This window comes from Bubalus bubalis, chromosome 9 (genome assembly GCF_019923935.1).
Source record: "Bubalus bubalis isolate 160015118507 breed Murrah chromosome 9, NDDB_SH_1, whole genome shotgun sequence".
Classification (NCBI taxonomy): domain Eukaryota; kingdom Metazoa; phylum Chordata; class Mammalia; order Artiodactyla; family Bovidae; genus Bubalus; species Bubalus bubalis.
In genome coordinates, this window is record NC_059165.1 from 67,205,580 (window position 1) to 67,217,460 (window position 11,881).

Consider the following 11,881-nt stretch of genomic DNA (forward strand, 5'->3'; position numbering starts at 1 on the left):
GGCCTTCAGCATACGCTATGACTCCTTTATAGAGGCCCCACGTCACTGCCACTGGCAGCTCTTTCTCCCCCCACCCCAGGCCTTGACACATGCAGTTCTCCTGCCCAGAACACCTCTCCTGACTCCTGCCATCCCTCACAGTGCAGCCTCCTCCTGGAAGCCCTCCTGCCTGCCCTTCATCCCAGGCTGCCTCGCGGAACTGCATCAGACATCTCCATCACCAATAAGAAAGGACCTACAGCTGGGGGGGGGGGGGGGGGGTTGTCTGAATGAGCAGCAAGGGGCCGCATTTCCTCTGATTCAGCTGACACCCAGAGGGACGCAGCAGCATCCCCCTAGGCACACTGGCCAGCCCGCAGGCTCTGGGAGGCCTGGGTGTTGAAACCTGTGAGTGGGTGTTTGCATGGGACCAGCTGCAGCGACGCAGACGTCCAGCTCCCTGGGACACAGTTTCTCCTCTGGCTCCACCCTGAAGAAATGGAGTCTCCACATTGTGTATTTACAAGCAAGGCAGAGAGAAAAGGATGGAGACTCCTGGCGAGGCGAAGGCTGCCCTCCCTGCCCTCCACCCAAGGAAGGCGTCCGCTTACTCTATTTCATTGGGGTTGGGCTGGCTGCGGTGCGGTGCTGTGAGCTTGGGTCTTCCTCCCTCCGCGCAGCTACGCCAGCCCCTCTCAAGCTCCCAGTCTTCCAGGGCTGGGGCGGCCGCGGGGCCCAGGCTCCAGGGCTCCGGGATTTCGGCGGGTCTGGCAGGGGGCTCCAGGGCGGACAAAGCCCGGTCTGGGCCTCGCCAGGCTGCGCCGCCGCTCAGGGCTCTGGGCGAGACCACCGCGAGCGGGGGAGGATGCGGGATGGATGCAGGCGCGGCGGCCAATGACGGCTCGGGAAGATGGCTGGTGCCATGGCAACAGCCAATGGCGGCCCGGGGCGGGGACCGCCTCTGGCAGCGGGGTGTCGGGCCTTCGCTAGGGTTCAGGGGGTGTGTGTATGTGTGTGGGTGAACCCCTCTAAGGAAAGGGAACGCCCCAATGACCATGACCTCTTGTCCTCCTCTCCATTTCGGGGTGAAATGGCCTCTTAGAACCTGCTCTTAGAAGTGGCTGAATCTGAAGAATCTGAGAGTAAAGCATCCAGTCCTGGGTGTTACATCAGAATCTCAGGGTGGAGGGAGGGCAGCCCAGGGACGGTGGGGCAGGAAGCCCTTCCCCACGGATCCAGCCTGGCCTTGTTCCGATGGGTCAGGGCAGGCCAGGGCTGGGGACACAGCTGGAGGGTCTCCAGGGTCCTGACTAGCATAGGGAGGTGAGCTGGGGGATGGGCAGGCATGCACCTGGGACCCTGCATTTCCCCCCGCTTCCTTGCCAGAGTGTGTCAGCGCCTCCGTGACTCCATGTCCCTCCCCACATTCCTCTATCCCTGGCTTTCTCTGAATCTCTCTGACTCTGTCCCAGGTGGAATCCACAATTCAGCCTTGCATAAGGGAAGCCAGAGGAGGGGTAGGTCTGGGGTCCCCAAAGTACCCATCCCCAGCTGTATCAGATCCTCAATGAGTCCCTGGGGGCCACTTGAGGGTTTGATACCCAGAAGCCGAATCTGTAGCTGCGGCTCAGGCTGCCTGGTGCCCAAAGGTATGAAGGAAGCACTAGGGCCACAAGACACAGCTTTAGGACCTGCCTACGTCTTCTGGCTGGGGGACCAGAGCAAACCATCATTCACCTGGAGACCCTCCCATTTCTCTCTGTAAAATGGGAAGGTGGCTGCAGCCCTTGCAAGGGCTGGTGCGAGGAAGGCCGGGACAGGAGGGGCAGCCAAGGACACAAGGACCACGTTGTTTCCTGTTGGGTGAGTTGCAGGAGGCCCCGTGTGCCCCATCCTGGGACGACAATGCTGAGGGCCCTGAGAGGACACAGACCTTGACTGTCCCAGAGGCTCTAGAGCTGAACATTGCTGTCCCCAGCCTACAGGGCTCAAAGGGGGGTGCAGCGGGCAGAAGAAGTCCTTCCAGAGGCTGGGAAGGCTGCACTGAGAAGAGGACATGGGTGCTGGGCCCCTTCAGAATGAATCAGAATTGGGCATGGGATCAAGGAAGGGAAAAGTCTTCCAGGCTGAGGAAACAGCAGGTCCGATGCCTGGAACCAGAGAAGATCAAAGCCCACTCGAGGCATACAGGCTTCTGGTGGGGCCACAGAGGACAGAGGGTGGTGGGGCTGGACCAGGAAAATGATGAGGCCTTTAGAGCAAGGGCAGTCCCTATAGAGGAGTCCTGGGGCTGAGTTAGGGTGGGGAGAGAACAGAGCCCAGGGCCTCGGCTTCAGCTCCACCTTGACTCCCCTGTACAACCTTGGGCACGTCTCTCTCTGGCCTCAGTTTCTCACTTTGTTCACTGGGAGGTGGGTTGGAGAATCACTGCCCCCACCCCCATGGGATGAAGTCTTAGCTCCCCCACCCAGTTTCAGATAGCACTGTCCTCAGCCAGAACATTAGAGCTGGCAGGGACTTGGAGGGTCCAGTGACTAGTCCTATCTTCATACACGGGGCAAACTGAGGCTCAGGGCAGGGAGCAGGTTGCCTAAATTCATGCAGGAGTCCCAGTAGATCCTCCCTGGGCATTTCTCACCACTCTGGGTGTGTCTTTGACCTGGAAGGCTAGAGCACATGAGGGCTAGATTGTTGTTCAGTTACTAAGTCATGTCTGCCTCTTTGCGACCCCATGGACTGCAGCACGCCAGACTTCCCTGTCCTTCCCTGTCTCCTGGAGTTTGTTCAAACTTATGTCCATTGACTCAGTGATGCCCTCCAGCCATCTCATCCTCTGCCTCCCCCTTTTCATTTTGCCATCAAACTTCCAAAGCATCAGGGTCTTTGCCAGTGAGTCAGCTCTCTGCATCAGGTGGCCGAAGTATTGAGGGCTGAGACCCCAAGGCAAAATGCCCTTGTCCCCAAGCCTCTGGAACATCATGTCCCTGACATCGCCCAAGACTTGACCCTGTAAATCTCTGAGGCACAGCCAGAATGTGGCATCACTGGAAATTCTATAACCACAGGAGCCTTCGTAACCCTCAGAGGCTCCCAGAACCCCAGGCTCAGTCTTGGGAGGTGCTGAGAAGCAGTGCCCAGGTCTGCGGGGGGTCCCCTCCCAGTCTCCATCCCTGCTATCATCTGCACCTCCTAGTGCACAGGGCTGTCTTCTCCCCACCCCCACCCCAGCACTTGGTCCATTCACTCTTGGGCCTTCTGAGCCTGACCTCGAGCATCTCTGCCCCTTTGATTCTCTGCCCTCCCCTACTGAGCCTCAGCTGTGTCAGGGGCTGGAGACGGAACCAGAAGCGGCCCCCGACTAGGAGCTGGATCATGGGGGCATGGGAACAGGAAGACACCAGATGGTCATGAGACCACAGAGATGGGCTCAGGCTGGGTGACTGAACAGGGCCCTGACAAGTGAGGAGAAAATGCCACTGGAGGTGGGAGAGGGGTGGAGCCGGCCGGGCCAGGCCGCGTCCCCGAATCCCGGTCGCCTGACCGTGGTTCTGGGCCTCAGTTTCCCGGGAGTGGAGGGGCCGGGCGCGCGGCCCGTCAGCACCATGGATAGCTCCCGCCGGCCTCCTGGCTGTGTCACATGCGGGCGTATCCGCTCCGGGCTCAGGCTCCAGCCCAGCTCTAGGCATGACCTTGCGGGCTCCCCGCTGCATCCCCCAGCCTCAGTTTCCTCCTAAGGAGGGGATGATGGCTCCAGGATTCGGATGTCAGAGGTAGCAAAGCGCTCGGGCCCGGTGGGATGGACATTAGTATTAACATCAGCGTGGGTGATGTTAGTTAGTCATACGCTCGGCGTCCAGAGGGGGAAACTGAGGCCTGGAAAGGCACGGGGCGTGGCATGTCCCTCTACCCGCCTGTGCTAGACGAGCTTCGGCACAGCTCGCCCCCGCCGCAGCCTCCCTCTCCCTCCAGTCTCCTGGTCCGCTCGATGAGGAGGGGTCTGGAGGGAGTCTTTCTTAGAGGCTTTAGGCTGGGCACGAGTGACCGCGCTTGCGCAAACCCGGGAGTGGGGGGAGGTTGACTGCGGCGCGGGGGAGGGGCTCCTAGCCCTGCGAACGACCTGAGGCGGTTTCCCTGGCAACGGTCTCCACAGCGATCGCGCAAGACCCCAGACCCGCGAAGATTCACTGCGCGTGCCCCGGCGCCTCCTGATGCCACGACCACAGTCCTCACGGTCCTCACTGCATTCCCGGCTGCGGCTCTACGCGCCCCAGCCGCGCCCACGGCCAGACCCCACCCATTAGACCTGGACCCCCGCGGCCTACCTGGTCCCCAAAGAAGGCCGAGTGCAGCAGGCTCAGCAGCCCCAGGAGCCCCATGGAGCTGTGGCCACCTCCACCAGCCCGCGCCCCGCCCCTCGACCGCTGGGGGTGGGGTGGGAGGAGCGGACCAGGGCGTCTGCGCCTGCGCGGAGCAAGGGGCGGAGCGGGGTCACACATCCAGGCAGGAGGGGGTCTCTAAAGCCGAGGGAGCTAAAGAGGGGAGGCCTGGAGGACTCGCGCGGGCTGCGGGGGTCTCGAGGGCTGAGGACTTGGGAGGGGTGGTGTGAGATCCGGAGGGAGGGAGGTGGGGGCGGGGACCAGCGTGAGCGGAGGAGGGGGGAGGGGCGGGGGTCTGACGGGGTTGGGGAACCCTAGAGGTCGGGAGGGGCTCCGGGGGGGCGAGTTGGGGGAGGAGCTCTCGCGGGAGCTGCGGAGGAAGTCCGGCGTTGGGAAGTGGGCCGGGGGTAGGAGTGGTCTCACGGATGGAGATCTCGTACGCACGGGGTTGGTGCCTCCCTTCGCTTGGAAGGTGTCCCCGCAGAGGCCGGGCCGCGCGTTCCGTTCATTAGTCATTCAGCAAACATTGGCTGCGAGGTCTGAGTTGGACGCTGGGCAAGGGCCGGGGCGGGGTGGGGAACTGGTGTGACGACACCACAAGTAAACAAGGTTTCAGTAATTCACCAAATACTTATTAAGCACCTACTGTGTGCTAGGCCCTGTGCATGAAACAAAGCAGTGAAAACCCGTCTGTGGGAAGCTGACACTGGGTGGAGAGGGGCCGACAGTCAACAAGAGAACATGTTGGTAGAGGAGGGTGCCAAGGAGGAAACAGCCCGGGAGCTGAGGGGCTGCTAGAAAGTGCACTTGAGTGGAGACCCAAAGGGTAAGCATCCGGGCAGGTGGAACAACCAAAACAAAGAGAGGGAGCTGGAGCTGAGGGGGATGAGGGGGAGGGGCGGGTGAGGCCGCGCAAGCCCCCAGGGCAGTGGTCAGAGCAGGGACGCGCCCCTGCCCGCGGCTCATAGGCGCCCTCTGGTGTCTTCAGGTAAAACGGCCATGAGTGGCGCTGGGAGACGGAGGACTGCGGGGGTACCAGATAAGTGGAAGTTGGGGAAGGATGGTGGAGAAGGGAGAATGGTGAGGGTGGTGGAGGGGACGTTATCGCGAGCTCTGTTAAGTTTTGGCAAGTAGAGAACAATCGGTCCTAGTGTACTCCTGGAAGTAGAGTAAGGGGCGCTGCTGTGGCCAGGATGCTGAGGGCTGGCCTCATTAAGCAGGTGCTGGGAATCTGCAGGAAGGGCGTCGGGCGGAGAGCGGAGCCCGCGGGAAGGCTGGGAGAGGGGAGCTAGTCAGGAGAGGATGAGGAGCAGCGGGGAAGAGGGACTTCATGGACCACGGAGGACCCTAGGCATTCTTCTGGAACCTGGGGAGGTTCCAGGAGGATGATACGCATTTAGGTTGACGGCCAGGGTAGTAGCAGTGGGGCGCTGGGGAAGCAGTTCTGAAGGCAGCTGACTCTGACCGACAGGGAGCCGAGGGTCGAGCGACGGAACCGCCTTTGAGATGGTGCAGATGGCCCGCAGGGTTGGGGTACGGAACCAATAGGATATGTTCAGGAGACGGGACAAACCACGAGCGTGGCGTGGCCTGAGCCAGCGGACCGGAGAGAGGCCATCCGAGTCTACAAGGACTCCTGCCCCGCCCCCTGGACCTCCAGAAGTTCTCCCGGAGTAGGGCGCCACCTGGCTGCTGCTGCGCGCACCACTAGCCGCGTAGGAAAAGGTGTTCCCCTTGCGGTACTAATCTGCATTGTCCCCTATCACACGTGTAGTTGTTATTTACAAAGCCAGATGGCAATGCTCGCCCACCCCGACACCACACCCATCACCACTTCTACCAGGGCCTCTTCACCCAGCAGGGTGGAGGGGCTCACAGTCTTGGTACCCGCATTTTGCACCTGCAGGGGCCTGGAGGCTCCAAAACTGTACTTGTACAAGTTCAGGGTCAAAAAACTCCTCTCCAAAAAGGGGCAAATTTGCTCTAAGGTACCCCTCTATATGGGGCTTCCCTTGTAGCTCAGTCGGTAAAAAATCTGCCTGTAGTGCAGGAGACCCAGGTTCAATCCCAGGGTTGGGAGGAGCCCCTGGAGAAGGAAATGGCAATCCACTCTAGTATCCTTGCCTGGAAAATCTGATGGACAGAGGAGCCGGAAGTGAACTTGGCCCGTATAGCCCATAAGTAGACAGTTAACAATCTCACCTGACACCCAAGCCTCACATGATGGGCACAAGTTTCTAGTTGGTCCCTTTGAAGCCTGACTGGGTGCAGGAGGCCATCCAGAGTGTTCTACCCCATGAACTAGTGGGCAGCCTCACTGCTCCTCACTACCACCACCCAGGTGTCCGTTCCCCTCACCCTTCCCTCCAGCCAAGTTTAGGTCAGGCCCGCTGGTCCCCACTCAGCCAGCAGGAGCTTGGGTGGGATGGGGGCATGGACTGGAGGTCCAGCAGCATTTTGACATTGCTTACTTCTATCAGCCTTGTTCCTTCCAGGTTGCCCCTTTCCCTAGCGGGTTATAGGAGCACCCTGTGAATCAGGGACACTACTAGACAAACTGCCGACAGCCTAGTCTCAGTGCCGTCACACTGTCTCCGGCCTTCTCTGTGATAGGTTATAAACAGTGACCCGTGCTTTCTGTTCAACTAAACTCCAGATCAAGGTATCAACAGTATGGGGACTTCCGTGGCAGTCATGTGGTTCAGTCCACATTCCCACTGCAGGGAGAGCAGGTTAGATCCCTGGTTGGGGAACTAGGCTCGCACAATGCTGTGCCAACCCCACCCCCAGACGTTAACGGTAAGAACAAATTGTGTTAAAACAGAGATCAATGAGCTCAGAGCAGCGGCCACTGTGGGGAGAGGGAGGCACCTGTGTGCTCTATCTCCACACCCAGACTCCGGCCATCACTCACATACCAAACCCAAGCACACCTGGATGTCTCAAGGCCACCTCAGTATCTGCAAGACACACCCCTGTGTTCACCTTCCACCAGCTCTGGCTCCAACCTGGGAATCCTGTCCACGTTCTCCCCCATCCTGCCAGTTACAGACCCCTTAGGGCCTTACTGCTCCCTGGACAGTTACCCACACTGTCTATTCACCGATGCACCTGCCATCTTTGCCATCGTGAGGGAAGTAACACCTGACAGGAACACTTTAGGGAACATGGTAGATGGGGGTGATCCCACCCACACAACACCCCAGGAAGCTCAATGCAAGGGTTGGGCCCTGGAGTTACTTTGGAAGATCTTTAGAAGCTGATCAGGAGCACAAGGGAATCCAAGAAGAGGGACAGACATGGGCAGCATGGTTGACTACCCAGGGCACTGAGGAACCGTGGGCAAGGTGTGAGAAGCTGGAGCAGGGGGGAGGGAGGGTCACTGTCTGCAGGTGGGCCCACTGGGGCAACTCAGGCAGAAGGGGAAATGCTGCTTTCAGTCCAGGAGTGGCTGAGGCATAGGGAAGGCAGAACAGGTCCCTGGACATCCCAGGACTTGTCACAGAACCCAGTATGCCTGATCTCTAGCCTCAACCTACCTGAGACCAGATGTGTCTACAGTAGGAAAGCCCAGGTCGCATGCTGCCTGGCTGTTGCCCGTTTTTCACCTTAGCCTCCAGATTTTATGATCATGCCCAGCCCCATTCCTGGGAGCCTTGATGGGTCACAGCACCCACGGGAAGTAAAAACAGGTCGCACGCAGGACTAGAGAAATCTCTGCTTTTATTGGCCAGCAGGTTACTTGAGGGGGATGAAGCGGGAGGAATGGGTGGCCCCGATACCGGGCCGGCCATGCTTCACGGGCTTGTAAGTGATGGAGAACTCGCCTAGGTAGTGGCCGATCATCTCAGGCTGCAGAGGAAGGGTGGGGGATAGTCAGCGGAGGCACGGTGGCAGGGCCCCACCCTCGGGCCCAGCTCATCCCACACGCACCTTGATTTCCACCTGGTTGAAGGTCTTGCCGTTGTAGACGCCAACCATGCTGCCCACCATCTCGGGCAGAATGATCATGTCGCGCAGGTGCGTCTTCACCACCTCGGGCTTCTCCATGGGCGGCGCATCTTTCTTGGCCTTGCGCAGCCGCTTCAGCAGCGAGTGCTGCTTCCTCCGCAGGCCGCGATTCAGCCGCCGTCGCTGGCGCGCGCTGTATAGCTGCATCAGTTGCTCACTGCGGGCGAGGGCACAGAGTGGGCGGTCTGAGCCCCAGCCGAGCCCCACAGCCCACCAGGAACACTCCTGCTTCACGAGGAGCTCCGAGAGCTCCTCACGAGAGCAACGTTCCCCGCCCGGCCAGGGCCCACAGTACCCGCTCCGAACGTTCGCGTGGGAGAGGCTCTCCAGTTCGAGAATCCCTGCTCCGCTATCTACAAACGAGGAAGCCGAGCCGGGAAAACAGGTGACTTGGGGAGTTGCAAAGTCGCGGACACCCTGCTCTGCTCTGCTTGCCTCAAGAACCGAGCAGTGGGGCCACCCTGAGAAGCCCCCGGCCGATGAGGACCCTATGTTGTGCCCCCTAGGAAGCCGGCCCCTCCGCCCCAGACTGCGCATACCTCTAGGAGAAAGGGCGTCCCTGGCGTCACGAGCCTCCCTTCCCATCCGGGGCCCGGGCTTCGCACCCACCCTACCTAGATGTTTCCAGCTCCGGCCAAACCTTAGAGCAAGGGTCGCCAAACTCCTGCCCACGTGCCAAATCCCAGTCGCGGCTGCCCTATCTTGTAAGGCTCGCGGTCTAGAGCGCCCTTTACGTGTCCGAGTGGACGCCAAAACGTCCAAGAGAGACTCGTGGAAAGCCTGTTCAGTTCAATCCTCAAGGACTCCTTTTTATCCGCACGCAGCCCCGCCCTCTCGCCTACACACGGTCTACGGCCGCAGGCCAAGCTGCAGCCCTCAGTCCACCCTGGGGACCCCTCCAGCCGCCAAACCCCTACCCTGCCGCCACTTACTAGGACATGTCCAGTAGCTGGTCGAGGTCTACGCCGCGGTAGGTGAACTTGCGGAAGGTCCGCTTCTTCTTCTGTTCCACTTCCGCCTGCGCGGGCCGGGCCGGGGGTGAGCGGGTCCCCGAGATCCACCCCCAGTCCCCACGGCGAGGTCAATGGGCCCGCGGCTCCCGCCAAAAACCGCGCGGCGCTGCCGGTATGGGAGCCCGTGGGCACGCACCACCTCGCCGGTCCAGGGCGGCCCGCGCGGCTACGGGGGCTCGGCTGGGACAAGCGGGCAGACACAGGCCTTCCCTGCCCCGAGTCATCCTGACAACCAGCAAGCCCGCCCCACACCCCCATATCCGGCAGTTCCAGAGGCCTGCAGGAGAGGGCCGCAGCCTCGCGGCTTGACCTCGGCCTCCGCTGTGGGCCAGAGCTCGGATGGTACCGGATGAACCCGGAACATACAAGGAGGATGTAACACTCACCATCTTGCCGGTTCTTCAGAAAGGATCTTTCGTTCTGCGCCAGCGCAGTTATCGCGGGGTATCAATGCCCCGCCCCCGGCCTGCGCGCGCAGGCGCTTCCGCTTCCGCTTTCCCAACAGAGGACGCGCGCCGTCTGCTGTCCGGAGGTCCGAACTCTGTCTCCGAAGAATAAAAGAGCCCCGCCGCCATGACAAACCTGGACCTCGAATTAAAAAGCAGAGACAAAGATGTGTATAATCACAGCTATGGTTTTTCCAGTAGTCATGTACGGATGTGCGAGTTGGACCATAAAGAAGGCTTACCGCCAGAGAATTGATGCTTTCGAATTGTGGTGCTGAAGAACAAACACTCTTGAGAGTCCCTTGAACAGCAAGGAGATCAAACCAGTCAATCCTAAAGAAATCAACCCTGAATTGGAAGGACTGATGCTGAAGCTGAAACTCCAGTACTTTGGCTATCTGATGCGAAGAGCCCACTCCTTGGAAAAGCATCAGGATCCTGGGAAAGATTGCGGGCAGGAGAAGCGGGCAACAGAGGAGGCGATGATTGGATAGTACCACCAACTCAATGGACACGAATTTGAACAAACTCACAAGATAGTGAAGGACAGGGAAGCCAGGCGTGCTGCAGTCTATGGGTTTGCAGAGTCGGACACAATCGAGTGACTGAACAACAGCTGCCCTCCACTGCTGGAACCCCCAGGCTGGAGCTGGCTGCCTAGTATATGGGAGCCCATTCTTCAACTTGGGCACGTGTGACTCATCACTGCCCATTTTGAAAACTCATATTGTTGCTGCATAACCTCTATAATAAAACCCATGTTAAAAAGTGTTTACGGAGTGCCTGTTTGCAGGAGGCGCTGTCTGGGGTTCTGGCTGGCTCCATAGGGAGCACGGTCGAGGCAGACCTGTAAGGGACAAGGTCATACAGATATCTGAGCCAAGAGGGTGGGACACTGGCTTTGCACAGATGGTTAGAAATGGCATCCCTGATAAGGACCTGCAAGCCTTTAACAGACAGAATTATATAAAGTAACAACTGTAACACTGCACTGTTAGGTTTGCAACACGTAGAGGGGTCAACAATACCAAGAACAGGACAAGAGACAAGAACTATATAGGGGTTCAGTTTAGTCGCTCAGTTGTGTCCGACTCTGTGACCCCATGAACCACAACACGCCAGGCGTACTTTGTCAATATTCAGTGGAACAGTGTCCATCCGAAGGTAATTCTGGTACACTAAGATGTATGTGGTTCCATGATGTCAGCAATTCCACTCCTGGGTACATACCCCGAGAAACTGAAAGCAGGGACTCAGATTTGCACATGCCTGTTCACAGCAGCATGATTGACAAGAGGTGGAAACAACTGGTGCCTATCCATGAATGATGGATAAACAATGTGGTTCGTTCACAGTGAAATATTATCCAGCCTTGAAAAGGAAGGATATTTTGACACCTGCTACAACATGGATGGACCTGGAAGGTATCAGTGTGAGAACCTGAACACAGGACAAATACTGCACTACTTCACTCAGAAGAGGTCCCTAGAGGACTCAGACCCATAGACAGAAGGTAGATCGTGGGGGGCTGGGGCTGGAGGAGGGTGAGTGAGATTTCAGTTTGGGAAGATGAGGAAGTTCTAGAGATTATGGTGGGGATGGCTGCACAACGTAACTGGGTGCTTAATGCCACCGAGCTGTGTGTACTTAGAAATGGTTAAAAATGACCAATCTTAAATTTTGTCACAATAAAAAGCAACCAAACAGGTGCATATGGTACTCTAAAAACCTCAAAAACTACAATGAAAAAAAATCATTGAATTAAAATATTACACTAGAAAATATTCATTTAATGCAAAAGAAAGCAGTAGTCTGAGGACTAAAAGAGATGTGACATGTAGAAGGGACAGGACGAGGGGCATTTTGGGTCTAGGGGAGAAGGTGCCTTTCTCCCCGGCTCTCTGAGCTGGTCTGTTGGTTGGGGTAGGGCTTTCTGGCTATTTGAGTTCATTACATTATCTCCAGTCCAGGACACTGGAGCCATCCAGACATTTTCAAATCACTTTTCCCCTAAAATCTTGCTTGTGATTTTTCCAGTGAAGTGACAGCCCCATCC

General features: G+C 58.3%; 2 protein-coding genes and 1 long non-coding RNA gene across 5 annotated transcripts in view; 1 reads left to right on the forward strand and 2 right to left on the reverse strand.

Annotated features, from left to right (window-relative positions):
- LOC123335213 overlaps positions 1 to 255 on the forward strand; it is a 3,545-nt gene extending 3,290 nt beyond the window's left edge. Inside the window, exon 3 of the long non-coding RNA XR_006553612.2 lies at positions 142 to 255. This is a non-coding gene — a long non-coding RNA (uncharacterized LOC123335213). The remainder of the gene's footprint in view (positions 1 to 141) is intronic.
- APC2 (APC regulator of WNT signaling pathway 2) overlaps positions 1 to 4,507 on the reverse strand; it is a 24,173-nt gene extending 19,666 nt beyond the window's left edge. Inside the window, exon 1 of one of the 3 annotated variants that reach the window (XM_045166819.1) lies at positions 4,302 to 4,507. In XM_045166819.1, the coding sequence (XP_045022754.1) occupies positions 4,302 to 4,475 (174 nt within the window). In that variant the 5' untranslated portion in view covers positions 4,476 to 4,507. Of the gene's footprint in view, positions 1 to 590; positions 1,922 to 4,301 lie in introns of those variants that run through there. The other 2 variants (XM_045166820.1, XM_045166821.1) reach the window with 2 other exon arrangements.
- Positions 4,508 to 8,061: 3,554 nt separating this feature from the next.
- RPS15 (ribosomal protein S15) lies at positions 8,062 to 9,898 on the reverse strand. Its single transcript, XM_006050525.4, has 4 exons — positions 9,766 to 9,898; positions 9,299 to 9,384; positions 8,289 to 8,523; positions 8,062 to 8,207 (listed from the first exon to the last, which is right to left on the reverse strand). Exons 1-4 carry the CDS (start codon positions 9,766 to 9,768, stop codon positions 8,094 to 8,096), a joined length of 438 nt encoding a protein of 145 aa, XP_006050587.1. The 5' UTR covers positions 9,769 to 9,898; the 3' UTR covers positions 8,062 to 8,093.
- Between the last annotated feature and the right edge of the window lie 1,983 nt (positions 9,899 to 11,881).

What these genes read in the sequence shown, in the direction of transcription:
- RPS15 (XM_006050525.4), bottom strand. An exon ending in CAGCTACTGGACATGTCCTA is followed by an intron (nt 8,524 to 9,298) that starts GTAAGTGGCGGC and finishes CCTCGCCCGCAG; the next exon opens with TGAGCAACTGATGCAGCTAT. An exon ending in TCAACCAGGTGGAAATCAAG is followed by an intron (nt 8,208 to 8,288) that starts GTGCGTGTGGGA and finishes CTTCCTCTGCAG; the next exon opens with CCTGAGATGATCGGCCACTA.